Consider the following 15086-nt stretch of genomic DNA (forward strand, 5'->3'; position numbering starts at 1 on the left):
AAAAGTGATAAAGAATAGCATTGCTCAGAACTCACACCTTCATCAGCTCAAATGTCAGTCTTCAGTAGAAAGCCCTCACCCAGAGGTACGTCACAAACCCTCCAGAAGCAGATTTTGGTAGGGGGAGTTCCTGCCAATCGACATGAAGTACTTCTGAATTCCACAATAAAGGAATCCTTGTTGCAAAGGTTGTATTTGACTCCATTGTTTGACTTTGTAGACTTATATTCAAAGAGTTGGTAGCCTTTTCCAGGTTTTGCATGGCATATTTCATGGTTCCAGAGCTATTAATATTTGCATGTAACTAAAGCTGTATGAATATCATTTCCTATTACATATAAACTGGATTTGCTTTCTTATCCATACTTAAGATTGGCTTCCCTTCAGACCTGATTCGTTTATCCTAACTATAAGTTGGACCATAGTGGTATTCTGAAACTCACAACTATTTTGACCCGTTTGGTATTGTAGACTTTGACCACTTCCTTCAGCCTCTTTTATACTTTACTTCTTTCTTCCTTCTTTCCACTTTCACTTTTTTTCTACCTGAAAATGATTCAAGAATTTGGTCTTTGGGAAAAATTTGTGAGTGACACCATTTCATGGATATCTTATATGAACAACTGAAATGTTGTGGCCACTTATGGAAATTGCCAGGATTGGAGGAAATGCTGACAAAGCCAGGTAGGGATAAGCATTTGGATGTTTCAGTTTGAGATTTAGATTTGATGTTGCTGAAATTCAGATCATCCAAATCTAACTTCAAACATAACACTATGTGGGAGGGGTTGCATTTATTTACAGTGCATGAGGAAAGCCAAGGATAGAGTCCCTGTAGACCACCAAGGATACATATCCTTTGGATTAGAACTACAAAAAGAACAGATGAAACACAACAGCAACAAATTACTTTTGTAAAGCATCTTTCACGTCGTCAAATACATGCACAACTACTCATCCTCCATTCAGACAACCTCAGAAATGAATACAGTGTACCAACACGGAAGCTGAAAAGCCGATGTACAAAGGCAATAGAAATCATATTATATATTATAATATTATAATACATTATACTAATACAACAACAACAACAACAACAAGATTCCATTTATAGAGCGCCTTTCACGTCAGGAGGACGTCCCAAGGCGCTGCACAGTTGGGTCATGACCCGAGTAGGGGGGAAATGGTCAGGGTGAGGGGAGGGAAGGGAGGGAGAGAGGAGGGGGAAATGGTCAGGGTGAGGGGAGGGAAGGGAGGGAGCGAGGAGGAGGAAGAGAGTCGAGAGGGGAGCTGAAGGCACGGTCAAAGAGAAAGGTTTTGAGACCGGCCTTGAAGGAGGAAAGGGAGGAAGCAAGGCGAAGGCACTGGGGGATGGAGTTCCAGAGCCTCGGGGCTGAGAGGCTGAAGGCCCGACCACCGATAGTAGGGCGGTTGGGGCGGGGGACGTGGAGCAGACCGGAGCCAGAGGAACGGAGGGTACGGGCAGGTAGGTAGGGGGATAGTAGGTTGGAGAGGTAGGAGGGAGCAAGGCCGTGAATGGCCTTGTAGGTGAGGATGAGGATCTTGAAATCAATCCTCTGGGGGATGGGGAGCCAGTGGAGGCGAGCGAGGGTAGGATTGATGTGGTCCCGAAGCCTGGTGCGGGACAGTACACGAGCTGCGGAGTTCTGAATGACCTGCAGCTTGTGGAGGGAGGTGGCGGGAAGGCCGGCGAGGAGAGAGTTCCCATAGTCCAGCCTTGAGGTGACAAAGGCGTGAACCAGGGTTTCAGCAGCGTGAGGGGTGAGGTAGTGCCGTAATCTGGCGATATTCCGGAGTAATAATCCGGATTAATAATAATCCTTGCATTTGATGCAGCATGTTATGACGTCTTCAAGACGTCCCAAAGTGCTTCACATAATAATAATAATAATCCTTGCATTTGATATAGCGCTTTTCACATCGGGAGGACGTCCCAAAGCGCTTCACGGAACACACTGTAAAGTGAATTGACTGTATATTTGTGGGCGAACGCAGCAGCCAATTACATATAGCAGTGTCCCACAAACACTTATGGATTGAGTGACCAAATTATTATATTTTTTGAAGGGATTATTACTCCTGGAAAAGCAATCCACCAATCGACTAACAACCGGGTTCCTATTTACTGCAATGTAAGCAGAGGAGTGTAGAGTAAGTAAACTTGCCCAATGTTTTGTCCTGCCCAGGAATCAAACCCAGGTCCTATGTTTGAGAGACAAGTGCTCCAACCATTAAACTACAGGACTCCATAAATAGTTTCACAAGATGAAAATATATTTATAAAGCACCTCTGTGCTTTATCAATATACCTGCAGACAGCACAACTCACAGAAAATCATAGAGGCAACCAAAATATCTTTGGACTTCTTACCATCATGAAGAAATCCCTTGTGTGCACAAATGTTTCGGTCCATATGCATGGCATGATTTTTCAGAACTGTATTTTTCAGTCTGATGTTTTTTCCCCTAATGTAATTCTTTGAATCCAGTCGATCAGGATTTATTTCAGAACTCAACCTCATGCAACATTAGAGTTCCTGAGCTGGATGCAAGATTTCACTCCGATATTTTGATTATGATGCTGAGTGAATTACTTTGTAGTACTGTTAATACCATTTCTGTTTTTACAGGTACTATATCTGATGAAAAAAGAGGTAAAATGTGAATCTGCCAATAAATTGTCTCACCACTTTCTATACTGCATTGAGTCTAAAACATGGTCACTAAATTTCATGGTGTTTCCTCCCTCCCAGGTGACAATGCTGTAGCAAAGAAATCTCAGCATCGAGTCATCATCCAGTTTCCAGCAAATGGAGGGCATGATTGTCCTGACACACTCTTGGAGGAGAAGGAGTGTGAGATCACTCATGTCTGCATTAATTACAGGTAAACATTTCTATTGAATGGGACACAACAGGCAGAATCTAACCAATGCAAGATCACAAGCTTCGTAATCCATGCAAAATATAGATGTCATATGTCGTATTCCTAAAATTTCAAAATTATTTGGGCAAAATAAGAGAAGAGAAAAGGTTATGGGAGGAAGTAAGGAGTGGGTGGAAACTCGTGTGGAGTATAAACCCTGGCACGGAACTATTTGGGCAGAATGGCCTGTTTTCGTGCTGTACAGGCTGTGTAAAATCTATGTAAATACATTTTCTGAGCTTCCTCAATCCCCTAAATACAGAGGCCATCACTAGCAGGAACATTCAATATCTGGTGCTGAGTAAACCAAAATGTTTCTGCTGTTCCTCAGCGCTATCCAGTGGCCTTTGACTCAAGTTACACATTTATAAATCTCAGGTGAGGATACAGTTAGTTTCAACTGTGTTGATTCCTGCATGATTGGGCAGCCTGTCTACTGTATTGTCATATTTGTGAAACATCATCAGCTTACTGTTTCTAATACAATTATCCTCCAGTCACTACTTTCACTATTCTATCTGCGTTAAGAAGTTATCTGTATCTGACGCCTATGTGAATATTTAGTATGCTGATACAAAATAAGGATAAGGGGAGAAAATTGGATTAAAAATAGCTGCTTTTTTATTTAAAGGATAATATTAGATTAATTCTCTCTTTTGTGATGTGGTTACGCTATTCTCTATCATGTAAAATTAAGATACAATGCGCTCACACTTTTCTATCTGCTTTAAGAGTTCACAGAGCTACTCAAACATGTTTTAAGGTTAATTTTGCTTCCACTTGGTTCTACGTTTTTACAGTTTATATTTGGGCAACCGGGAGTCTGACATGCACAGAAACCACTTGCAGTGCTTAAGAGTCTCAAGCTCCAGCTACTGAGAACTGATAGAAGCAGAGGTCCTGTTTGCTAGTTCTGGGGGGGTGGGGGAAACAATGGGTTTCTAAGATAACACAAACACACACACACACATAATGCTTGTTTATGCTCTGAGAACAGAGATTTGCATTGGCAGAAGCCAAGGCAATGTGGAAAACAAAATGCACAATAGGGGTATTGCTGAAGGTAAAGCAGACAAATTGTGCATCTTATAGTATAGGACAGAGCATAGGTAACCATTCTACTACATGTCCAGAGACAATCAACAGCCATTAAGATGTTGGATTTCAGGTTATCAAGGGAATCTCATTACCTCCACTCCCCCTCCAGTAATAATGGGACTTTTTTTTCTGTATTAAAAATAAACTTACTTAGCATCAGATGCTTACAAATCCTTAGGCCTCTTGTATTTTATTATTCTGTCCCACATTTGAAGCAATCTGTGAATTTTGTGATGTGCTCTGCGAGGTTATTTGTACCTGACACCCTTGTGAACATTTGATGTGCTGATGGAAAAACATGCTAGAAAGAGATTTGAATCGGATTATGAATATTTATTTGCCACAAGTTGATATAGTGGAGCTATGTGTACAAGGGCAAAGGGCATTCATTATGAGGTGCCAATATGCTACTAAAGAATAAAATTCGGCCTCCCAAAATCCTAGGTTTGGAATGCAAGAGAGCAGGTTAGGTTTGTCTGGTGGTGAATGTTTATTCCTCTATTTCCAACCCTGAATTAGGCCCTCAAATGTTTCCATTGGTATATGTAATGTGCCCTTGGGTTTCTCCTCAAGGGTTAGAGCATTAAATGCTAATTAGCTACATGTCTTACAATGCCTGTGATTTTTAAAACGGGTATTGTAAGCCATATAGAGCAGGGTGAAAACTAAGGGAAGTTTTCTTACTCCACACTCTTCTGTTTACCTAGCAGTAAGTTGGAACCTGTTTCTAGTCGATTGGTGGCTAACTTTCTGGGGGAAATAATCTTTCAAAATAAGTAAATAATTTGGTCACTGAATCCACAACTGTCTGTGGGACACTGCTGTGTGTAATTGGCTACCACATTTCTCCCACAAAATATACAATCAATTTGCTTTACAATATATTTTGTGGAGAGCTTTGAGATGTCTTGATGACATGATAAGGTGCTATATCCAATACAAGGATTATTATGATTATTATTATGCTAATTTAAAACTTCCGTTATCTGCCTCAAATTGCTAAAAGAAAAAGTGAAAACATTGGGAAAAGCTTATATGCTTCCTGACCTTTTTGTTACACTTAGTGTTTGCCATCGTGACCAGCATTCTTCTCTCAGGTCATTCCTCAGCTGAGAAAAGGCTCAAAAAGTCCATCAAAAGGTCAGGATGAAATTGTCGGACTTCAGGATTATGATATTTTCATGATTACGTTTATGAATTTGTTCACAAATTATACAGTTTCAGGCACAAGCAACAGATCGTAATTAGTGCCGCAACATCTACCTAATTTTAGATCCTACAGCCCATCGCAGGGTTTTAGATAATACTTTTAGATAATAAAGGAAAACTACCAACAATTACATACAATTGCACAGAATTATATGGCATGGACATAAGCTATTCGACCCAACTAGTCTGTGCCTGTGCTTGTACTTCGCACAAGCCTCCAAACTCTTGCAAATCTTCTCTCCCATACACATCTATTCCCTTATCCCTCATGTATATATCATCTTTCCTCTTAAATGCACTGATGATTTTTGCTTCCACCACAGATTCCAGCAGTGAGTTCCACATACTTGCTGTGTAAACAGTCTCCTCCATGTTTTAGATAACTACAACAACAACGACAATAACTTGTATTTATATCGTGCCCTTCACATGGGTAGCTGACTATCATATTTATGCTGCTTCGTTTTGGGCTCACCAACAAATGGAAACAGCTTATCAAGGCTCACTTTATCAAATCCTTTCATGATCTTAAATGCCACTATCAGATCCCCTCTGAATCATTTTACCTTTAAAAAGAAAAACTGCGACACTCTCCGTTTTGTCCCACTCTCCGTTTAGTTCCATTCCCTTTGCCTTGTTGTAATTCATTTGGGTGCTACCTGAAATGCTCTGTCGTTTCAGATCAAATTGGAGGCAATGTACTAAATAATTGACTATATTAAATGTGTTAAAGATAAATTCTCAAGGCTTAAAGCTGTGCTCTTTCTAATACAGATGGAAAACACACAAATGGCGCCGGTGTCAATTAGTGCCGTGGTACATTCGCCAAGACAGCCCTGGAGCGCATGAAACATGTGGACCAGGACTGCAGACCAGAGGTTAGTTTACTGATTTTAATGGACGTCTTGTTGCAAATGGTGTTGACGCTTTGCACAGAGATTATCGGGTAAATTGACAAATGTGTGGCAATGTAACGGCGTGAATTTATGAACTCCAGGGAATAGACTGTGATTGCCAGCCTCAAGTTGCTTGTTAACTATTACACTGAAAGTAGTAAAGATGAGCAAATGAGTCGAGGTTCAACATGTCCATTGATCCCATTGCCAGAAGGGGCTATAAATCCCTCCACTCCACCTTTGTTAGAAACCCCTGAACTGTAGCAATGACAATACTAGATCAGGATTAATGCAATATAAAGGGAAAACAGTCTCTTAGCTCAGTATTTGGTATCAAAATCAATCATAATTTTTAGACTTAACTGTAGGATCTGTTAAATAATTGGATAGAAAAAACAATAAAAAATGCTTCTTTAATTATGTTAGTTTGATGGCATTTACTTCTCCAGAGCTCAGACTGTGAATTTGAATCTCTCACACCAGAACTCAAGCTCATATTGTACTCTGCCTCAAGTATTGAGGGAGCACTGCATTGCTGAAGGTGCTATCTGACAAATGAGGAAACTTTAAACCTGGTGGAGGTCAGAGACCCCAAAGCATTATGTCAAAGAAACACAGAGAGCTCTTATCCTTGGGTGCTGGCCAACATTGCTCCTTCATCAAAAACAATCATACAAAAATAAGTTAACTTATTTATTCATCTCACTGCTGTTTGTGAGATGTTGCTGCCGCAGATTAGCCCCTGTGTTTGCCTACAAACAGCAGTCATTTCAAGCTTCAATACCAATTCTATGTGTGAAGGATTTTGAGATGTTTTCATGTAAAAACGGTAAAATATTGCTTCATTCCTACTGTTTAAAATGAAGGAAGTCATTCCGCAAAAGAAAGGCACTAAAATCAGATGGCAGCTGCCTTGTCAAAGTATAATCTTGAGACGTCTGGGTGTGTGTAAAAAAATAAAAATTCACAGCAAAATAAACATCTAAGGAGATATTAGCAAGTACATCTGTTGCATATTTAATAGACCCAAATCGTAATGTTGTTCACATACATTGTAAATTCACAGGAAGACGTTACATAGGCTGCCAAACCTGCTGTGTTTCCGATGTGACAAATCTTTTTTTAAATTGCAGTGGGACTTTGATGACAGGCATCTGCATATTTGCTGCTAACATAATTCAGCTGTGAACAGAGAATTTCAATGCACCAACACATTTCCACTGTGTAGAGTTCTCGATCCGACTACAGCACTTAAATTTAAAATCTTAATCCAAGCATAAAAATTATTCTTGAGTTTTAAATACGGCCCAAAAGGCACTGACAAGCGTCACTGGAGGCGTTTAGTACATTTCAGAATTTTGGGGAGATAAAGTGTGTTCTCTAAATTTATTTCATCTTTTTTCCATTCCATCCCTCGAAGCAGTAATTCAGGTTGAGGCAAAGATACACACAAATCAACCATGCTTAGGGTCCACCCGTGTCGCTATTCTACACAAGTGAGTCTGCACCAAGCCTTGGTCGGCTATAATAATAATTATTCTAATATTATATTAATATTATAATAATAAAAATCCTTGCATTTGATACAGCAACTTATCATGCCATTGAGACATCTCAATGCACTTCACAGATTATATTATAAAGATGGATTAACTGCGTATTTTCTGGGGAAAATGCGGAAGCCAATTGCACACAGCTGTGTCCCACAAACAGTTATGGATTTATTTATTTTTTGAAGGGATTATTACACCCGGAAAGTGATCGCCTATCTACCAAAATATTTTAGAAGATAAGACCTACCTCTTTGAATGTGTTTTCTGTCATCTTTCTCCTCCCCACTCTCCTTCGGCTGAAAATATAAATGTAAATTGTATTGCAAATTGTAATTTGGATATTATACAGAGGAATAAATAATCCTTGCATTTGATATAGCACATTATCACGTCTTCGAGACATCTCAAAGCGCTTCACACAATGTACTGTAAAGTGAATTGACTGTATTTTGTGAGCGAAATGCTGGATCCAATTACACACTGCAGTATCCCACAAACAGTCGTGGATTGAGTGACCAAATTATTATTTTGGGGGGAGGGATTATTAACCCTGGAAAAGCGATCTGCCAATTGACTAACAACTGGGTTCCTACTTACTGCTAGTTTAACAGAGGCTTGTGGAGTAAGGAAACATATGGAAGTACTTCACAGAATTTTTACTGTAAAGTGCAATGAATATTTTTGAGGCAAATTGAAATATGATAATTTAGTATCTTAATGGAGTATCATAACTGAGCCCAATATTGCCCTCAACAATATCCATAGAGATGCACTTCAAATAGGACGCACTGAATAGTGATTTAGATCAGACAGACTGGCTGATTTTCCTCTCCCGAGCTTGAGAGCACAAAGGCAAATAGTTGCGCCTCACAATCATTCTAATTTGAATCAACTAACTCAGCACAGAACAGCGATTGAACTAAACCTATAACCTTGTGGCTCTATCTCACTCAGCGCCACACCACATGGTACGTGCAACCCACTGAACCATCAACAAAGGGTAAATCCTGTTTCACAGTTTTTGGTTTGATTGGATAATTAGGGTGGATGCACTGTAAGGATTTGGGAGTAGGAAGCTTTGATTTGGAATTGATAAAAATCCTAATACAGCTTAAATTTTCATGTCAAACTAGCTGTGCATTGTCCAACTCCCAGTGTGGAACAAGAATAGAATTAATAATGGCAGCTAATGAGCAGAATATAAAAAAATCCTACAGAAATTGATTTACTGACATTGCCTTATGCAGTGGTGGTCATTTCAATGTTACAGCGCAGCAATCATTATAGAGGTCCATTTATGAGCACATGATATGATCAGTTATCCTCCAAAGCAGGCATATAATTAACCAAACGTTCACATGAGAAATCAGGAACAAGCAGAGTCACTTCCAAACTTCACAATCTGCTTCACAGTCTGTGAGAAACTGTAACATTCTACATGCAGTAAAGTTATGTAAAAGTCTGATACTGCCTGAGGAAATAAACCCAATTTTTAGTATTTCCATTTTGTTCGCAGAACAAACAAATTCATCTTGGATGTGAGGGGCAATGTTCTCTGTGAGGGTGTAAGCCCTATTTTTTTTTCATTTTCCCCTGAAAATTTGCTTCCTGTGCAATTTTAGGCAGGGATTGAGTTTTACAGCCTGGTTTCCAGCAGTGTAAATCCCCTCAGTTCAACAAATCATTTATACAACAGTTTGCTTTAAACATTGCAGTAATCTCTTTGTGTGACTCACCCTGTGATTGATTAAGGGCAAGCTTTGCAATCTAAATCAACTCGATTGAATTGGAAAGGGAAAAAGTTGATGGGATTGTGTAAATACTTATCAATGCTTCAGAACACAGTCAGTACAGCAATCAAAACACACAATTGATACATTTTATTACACTTTTTCATTTCCTGCAGTAATAAAAAGAAATCTTATGGCATCAGAATGCAAATTCAAATATATAGTTGATATTATAACAACAACATTTCAATGGAGCTCTCCAAATTTTAGAACATAGGAATGGAGGCAACTATTCAACCCATCAAATAATTATACAGTCACTGCATTTCATTAAAAATTTTGTAAAATGCTTTGAGACATTTCAATGATGTAATTAGCTATTATACCAAATGCAAGGATTATTATTTATTTTTATTGCTAAACTTGTTCTGACAGTTTAAGGTCACGGTGGATCCTTTAATCCCCACCTTTTTTCTGTACTACTTAATACATATATATACTGTGCAAATATTTATCTTCCTTCCTCTTAAATACCCCCAATTGATTCTGCCTCAACAGTTTTCTGGGACAGTGCAGTCCATATATTCACAACCTTCTGTTTTCTTACTGCAGCAATGTATTCCTAATCCCACTTTCTCATGGGTAAAAGAGCAGCTCAGTGTAGCACTAAATCCATTTAGACCAAATGTTCGTCCATTTTGCTTGTTGTCTGGCTCAGACAAGAGAGCAGGTGGATTCAATGTCCTTGGGTTAGGAACGGAAAATGAACCATGTCTTCCACACCTGCCTGATCACCAACCAGGGGCAGTTGTGTTATGTGTGGATGTTGGATAAGAACAGGGTGCACTCAGCTGTAATACTTTGCAAGACCAAATAATCTGCTAGTTCTGGGTAGAAGTTTACCCCAGTTGTAGATTTCAAGGGGTGATTTTGGTCACATTGGGGATTTATTAGATAAAATACCTGAGACCTATGAGCAACAATTAGATAAGATAGGGTTCTTCAGTCTTGAAAGGAGTCGATTCAGAGGAGACTTCATCAGAAGTGCATAACATGTTAAATGTGACCAGAAAGGTAAATCTAGATCAATACTTTAGAATGCAACATTACAAATGAACAAGAGGTCATGTGTTTAGAGTTGCAAATGCAATTTCAGTACTGATACCAGGAAGTGTTTTCTTTACATGGAGGGTAATCAACAATTGCAACAGGTTTTCAAGAAGGGTGGTTGAGACTAGGATACTGGACTCATCTAAAAAGCAGCTTGATGTAGTGATGGGGCAGTAGTGATGGGACAGTAGGTTGGGTGTTCAAGAGGCATGAGATCGGATGGACCATAGGGCCTTCTTCATCCAGAAGATTTTTGTGAGCTGTACCTTTGCAGAGGCACGTCTTCTGTATGGGAAACATGGGAGAGATACATGTAGCCAGTAAAACCTGTGAAGAGGTGAAAAATGATTGAGTTGTTCACAGAACATTGTTAAATATGTTCAGCAAAGAGACAGTTTTGAAAGGTGTGACACAGATTCCCTGATCCCAGACGTATTCCTGTAGAAAGATGCCATGTGGAAAGGTGGGAAAATCCAGATGGTGAGTTTTCACTAGGCAATTTCTGCAGAGTTGCTCGCAGTCAGCCAAGAGCAATAGCAGGGATCTGAGAACATTGAAGAGAAAGAAAACATCACTGGGCCATCGTTTAAATTTCAATTACACATTCATCTTCTAAATAATTCATTTTTTCATAAACTTTGGCAGTAAATCCACACCACTTAAGCAAGCTAGCCGATTTGTTTAATTAAGGAACAGCATCTAAGGCATTTGTAAGCAAGACTGTCCAGCATTAAGAGAAGCTACACTTGGTAGGGATGGGAAAGTAACTATAAAACTTGTATTTATATCGCGCCCTCTCATGTAGGGCAGTGTCCCTTGAAAAAGCAGGTGGAAAATGTAAGAAGTAAAGTTACAAAAAAAACAGCAAATATCTTCAATTAACATAAACAGACAAATAGACCTCATTGCACAAATGTTCCCATTTGATGGTTTAGAACTTAGTGAAGTTGAAAGAGACGTCTGTCCTGCTTGGGGTGTAGAGTCATGCAAGGTCTTCTTAGAGCTGAGCTGGCTCCAGTAGTCTGTTGTCTAAGCCAAGTGAGCTACTTAAGGGCACTGCTGCTAATAGAACTGCCAGCCTGGGTCATCAGTAATCCTTGGAGAAGCAGACTAGTCACTGGAGGCAGGGATTCTTCCCACTCAGCTCCTGTTAACCTTGCAAGCTCAAGCTATTATGGCTATAATGGTGATATTAGCTACACAAACAGTGGGAAGCTTGCCAGATACTGTTTTCAATGGCAAGCTATGCAGTTTTAGCTGGCTAAACTGAAACACTACCTCTATACACATTTGGTGATCTCCAAGCCTTGGTTCCTGCCAACCTGTACCTAACACTCTGTGGAATTAGGTAAGTAGTGTGTTTCTCTCCATGGAGAAAGCACATTTTATTCCAGACACTCAGCTGATCAAAATGGTTTCAGGTCACTTAGTTTGAAGCAGCAATAAACAGGACACGCTTTATTGGGATTTATTGGCTTTATTGGTAAATCAGTTGAGTTCAAATCCACAAACGTCAAGCTCTATAGTGTTCTAGTAGCAGACTGTACAGTTCTAGTCTCCACAACATAAGGGGGCTGCCCAGGCTTTAGAGAAAGTGAGCATTGTAGCTAATCCCTATTGTTCAGTGGATCAACTAATCAGAGGTTTTTCATGCCTTGAAACAAGAAGTCTGAGAGGCAAGGTATACAGAGTATATAAAATGATAAACACTTGCTCGGCAAGAAAGAGGATCTGGAATCAATTCCTGATGGGGCGAAAGGTTAGGGAAGTTTCCTTGCTCCACACGCCTGTTTATCTAGCAGTAAGTAGGAACTCGGTTAGTCGATTGGTAGATCGCTTTTCCAGGGTTAATACTCCCTTCAAAAAATAAATTAATTAAAACATAATAATAATTTGGTCACTTAATCCACGATTGCTGTGTGCAATTGGCTGTTGCGTTTCACCCACAGAATATACAGAGTTCACTTTGCAGTGTATTCTGTGGGGCGCTTTTGGGACATCTTGAAGACATGATAAGGCGTAGCTGTGTCGAATACAAGGATTATTATTATATTCCTGTTTTCTATGCTTTGTCATGTTATCTAACAAATATTGAACTCAGATAAAATATATAAAATGATAAATTGGATTGACAAAGTAAACCCTTACAATAGTTTCAAGGACACAGACACATAATTATCAGTTAGCAACCTGATTACAGTTCAGACCAATTCTCGTGGTGTGGAGATATTGAATCCTGTTACGTATTTTTTTCTTGCAGAGATTAATAGGAATCTGGAATGCAATACCCCAGAAAGCCATAGCTGAAAAATCAGCTGAATGATTCAGTGATAATAACCCTTGCATTTGATATAACGCCATGCACACCGGAAGGACACCTAAAATTTCACATTATGTGCTGCGAAGTGTAGCGACTCCATATTTCGTAGGCAAATGCGAAAGCCAATTTTGCGAACAACAATGTCCCACAAATGGCCATAAAGTGAATGGCCAATTTTATTTGGGAAATTGTGGGCCAGGGCACCTGGAAAAAATCGCTTCTCTTTTCATGGGACATCTTAACAAGCAGATCAGACCTTGGGTTAACAAAGGAGGGCATCTCTGACACTGCAGCTCACCCCCAATACTGATTTGGAGTGTCAGCCTGAATCCACATTTAAGAGAGATGGATTGATACTTTGTTACAAAAAGGGGAAAATTTCAGGAAGTCAGGGTGGTAGAATTAAGGAAAGTTTGTAGTACTTGGGATATGGATGATCTGTAGCAGAGCAGGCTGAATGCCCTTCACCTGTTCCATTTTCCATTATTCCCATTTGTTCCTTTATTTTTTCTTCTGTCTTTCAGCGATTTCTTGTCGCAAGCAAGACGGTGGTCAAGTGGACATTAATGATTGTCTCCAGTGGGCTGGCACCATGCCACCCTTAACTCAGTTTTGCCAGTTACCATGCCAGGATGACTGTCAGTTCACCAGCTGGTCCCGATTTTCCCCCTGCAATGGAGATTGTGGCACTGTACGTACCAGAAGGCGGTCACTAGTGGGTGAGTACAACTAAGTTCAAAGATCATAGAAAGATCATGCTTTAATCTATAGGTATTTTAAACAAAATTTCCAGGTTTTTTCCTACGTGTTTAATTATTGTGGTCATTAGTCAATATGTTAACTGTAACATAATGGAATGCAAAAGGAATGCACTGGTCTCCAGCTTTGCAGGTAATTTCAACTTAAGTTTATTTTCCTAACTATTCTATTTCTTTATCAACTGCTAGGGAAAAGTAAGAAGAGAGAAAAGTGCAAGAACACTCAGATCTTCCCTCTTATCGAGACCCAGTTCTGCCCATGTGACAAGTATTCAGCCCAACCCTTCAGCAACTTTTCTGACTGCATTCTGCCAGAAGGTCGAGTGGAGAGCCTGCTTGGCATGAAAGTACAAGGGGATATCAAGGAGTGCGGACAAGGATATCGCTATCAACCGGTGGCTTGCCGGGATCAGAATAATAGACTGGTGAAATTGGGGCATTGCAATAGTCACGGTAAGTCATTTTGTTATCCTTCCAATACATACAGGTAAAATTATATATGATACATTGCTGTGTGCAATGAAATAAAGCCAGTATTACTGCAGTTTGAATTATGTGGGACAGTAGCAGTCGTCAGTTTGAAACAGGCTTCTCTCCAGCTTCAAACAATAAGGAGTAATTGAAGATGAACACACAAGACACAGCACAGAGTTTCATGGATAGACATCTCAGGAACCAGATGATGTTTATGGAGGATGGCCAGCTTTGTAAAGCCGCAAAGAATATTTTCTTCCTTTCATTTGGCAAGATTAATTTGGTTCAGTTGGCTCAGCTGCCTCTGGAACAGAAGGCCATGGGTGTGAGCCCCACAGTTTGGTTGAGCTCAGTGCAGCGCTACTTTGTTAGAAACCCTGTACTTCAGATAAGACGTTTAACTTGTCCCGCCTGCAAATCATTGGGAATTGTTAGCTTTGTGCACAATCTACATGATCAATATCAAATGTTCTGCCAAACTATGATTCAACAAAGGGTAAAAATTGTGACGTGGAATGTGTTAATCATCTTGGGTGATAATTATCACATGGTTCACATTGCAGTCAATACATTCAATAACCAAAGGCTGCTCTGTGGTTTGATCCCCCCACCCCAACCTAATCCCACTGGTCTTTCAGCATAACAATTGCTGTGACTGTAGGATACCAACTTTAGACCTGAATTCCTGCCCAGTCTTAGCCTGCATTTGATCATGTTGTCTTAAAATTTATGATCATGTGGAAATTTAGAAACCCATTTGTTTCACTGTTCCAAATTAAGACTGAATTTAAGAATTTTTTCACATTTCTGCACAATCTCAAATTTTAAGCCAAAGTGGTTTTACAGAATAGACGAGATGGTATTTGGGGTTTCCGGTCCCTCACCAGCCACAGCCTGATTGTCAGACACACTGGATGAATGTGTAATGGCTGCTTTGGGTGAGTTTGACCCAACCATTGTCACACTTTGTAATTTTTGCAGTTTTTGCCATA

The 15086-nt window shown here is 39.7% G+C and overlaps 1 protein-coding gene across 1 annotated transcript in view; it reads left to right on the forward strand.

The window, feature by feature from the left end:
* Positions 1-15086, forward strand: part of thsd7aa (thrombospondin, type I, domain containing 7Aa) — a 209744-nt gene that overhangs the window by 160068 nt on the left and 34590 nt on the right. The window contains exons 10-13 of the mRNA XM_042331989.1: positions 2775-2907; positions 6028-6131; positions 13387-13581; positions 13810-14073. Of these exons, the coding sequence (XP_042187923.1) occupies positions 2775-2907; positions 6028-6131; positions 13387-13581; positions 13810-14073 (696 nt within the window). The remainder of the gene's footprint in view (positions 1-2774; positions 2908-6027; positions 6132-13386; positions 13582-13809; positions 14074-15086) is intronic.

Source organism: Callorhinchus milii, unplaced genomic scaffold, assembly GCF_018977255.1.
Source record: "Callorhinchus milii isolate IMCB2004 unplaced genomic scaffold, IMCB_Cmil_1.0 Scaffold2, whole genome shotgun sequence".
Lineage (NCBI taxonomy): Eukaryota > Metazoa > Chordata > Chondrichthyes > Chimaeriformes > Callorhinchidae > Callorhinchus > Callorhinchus milii.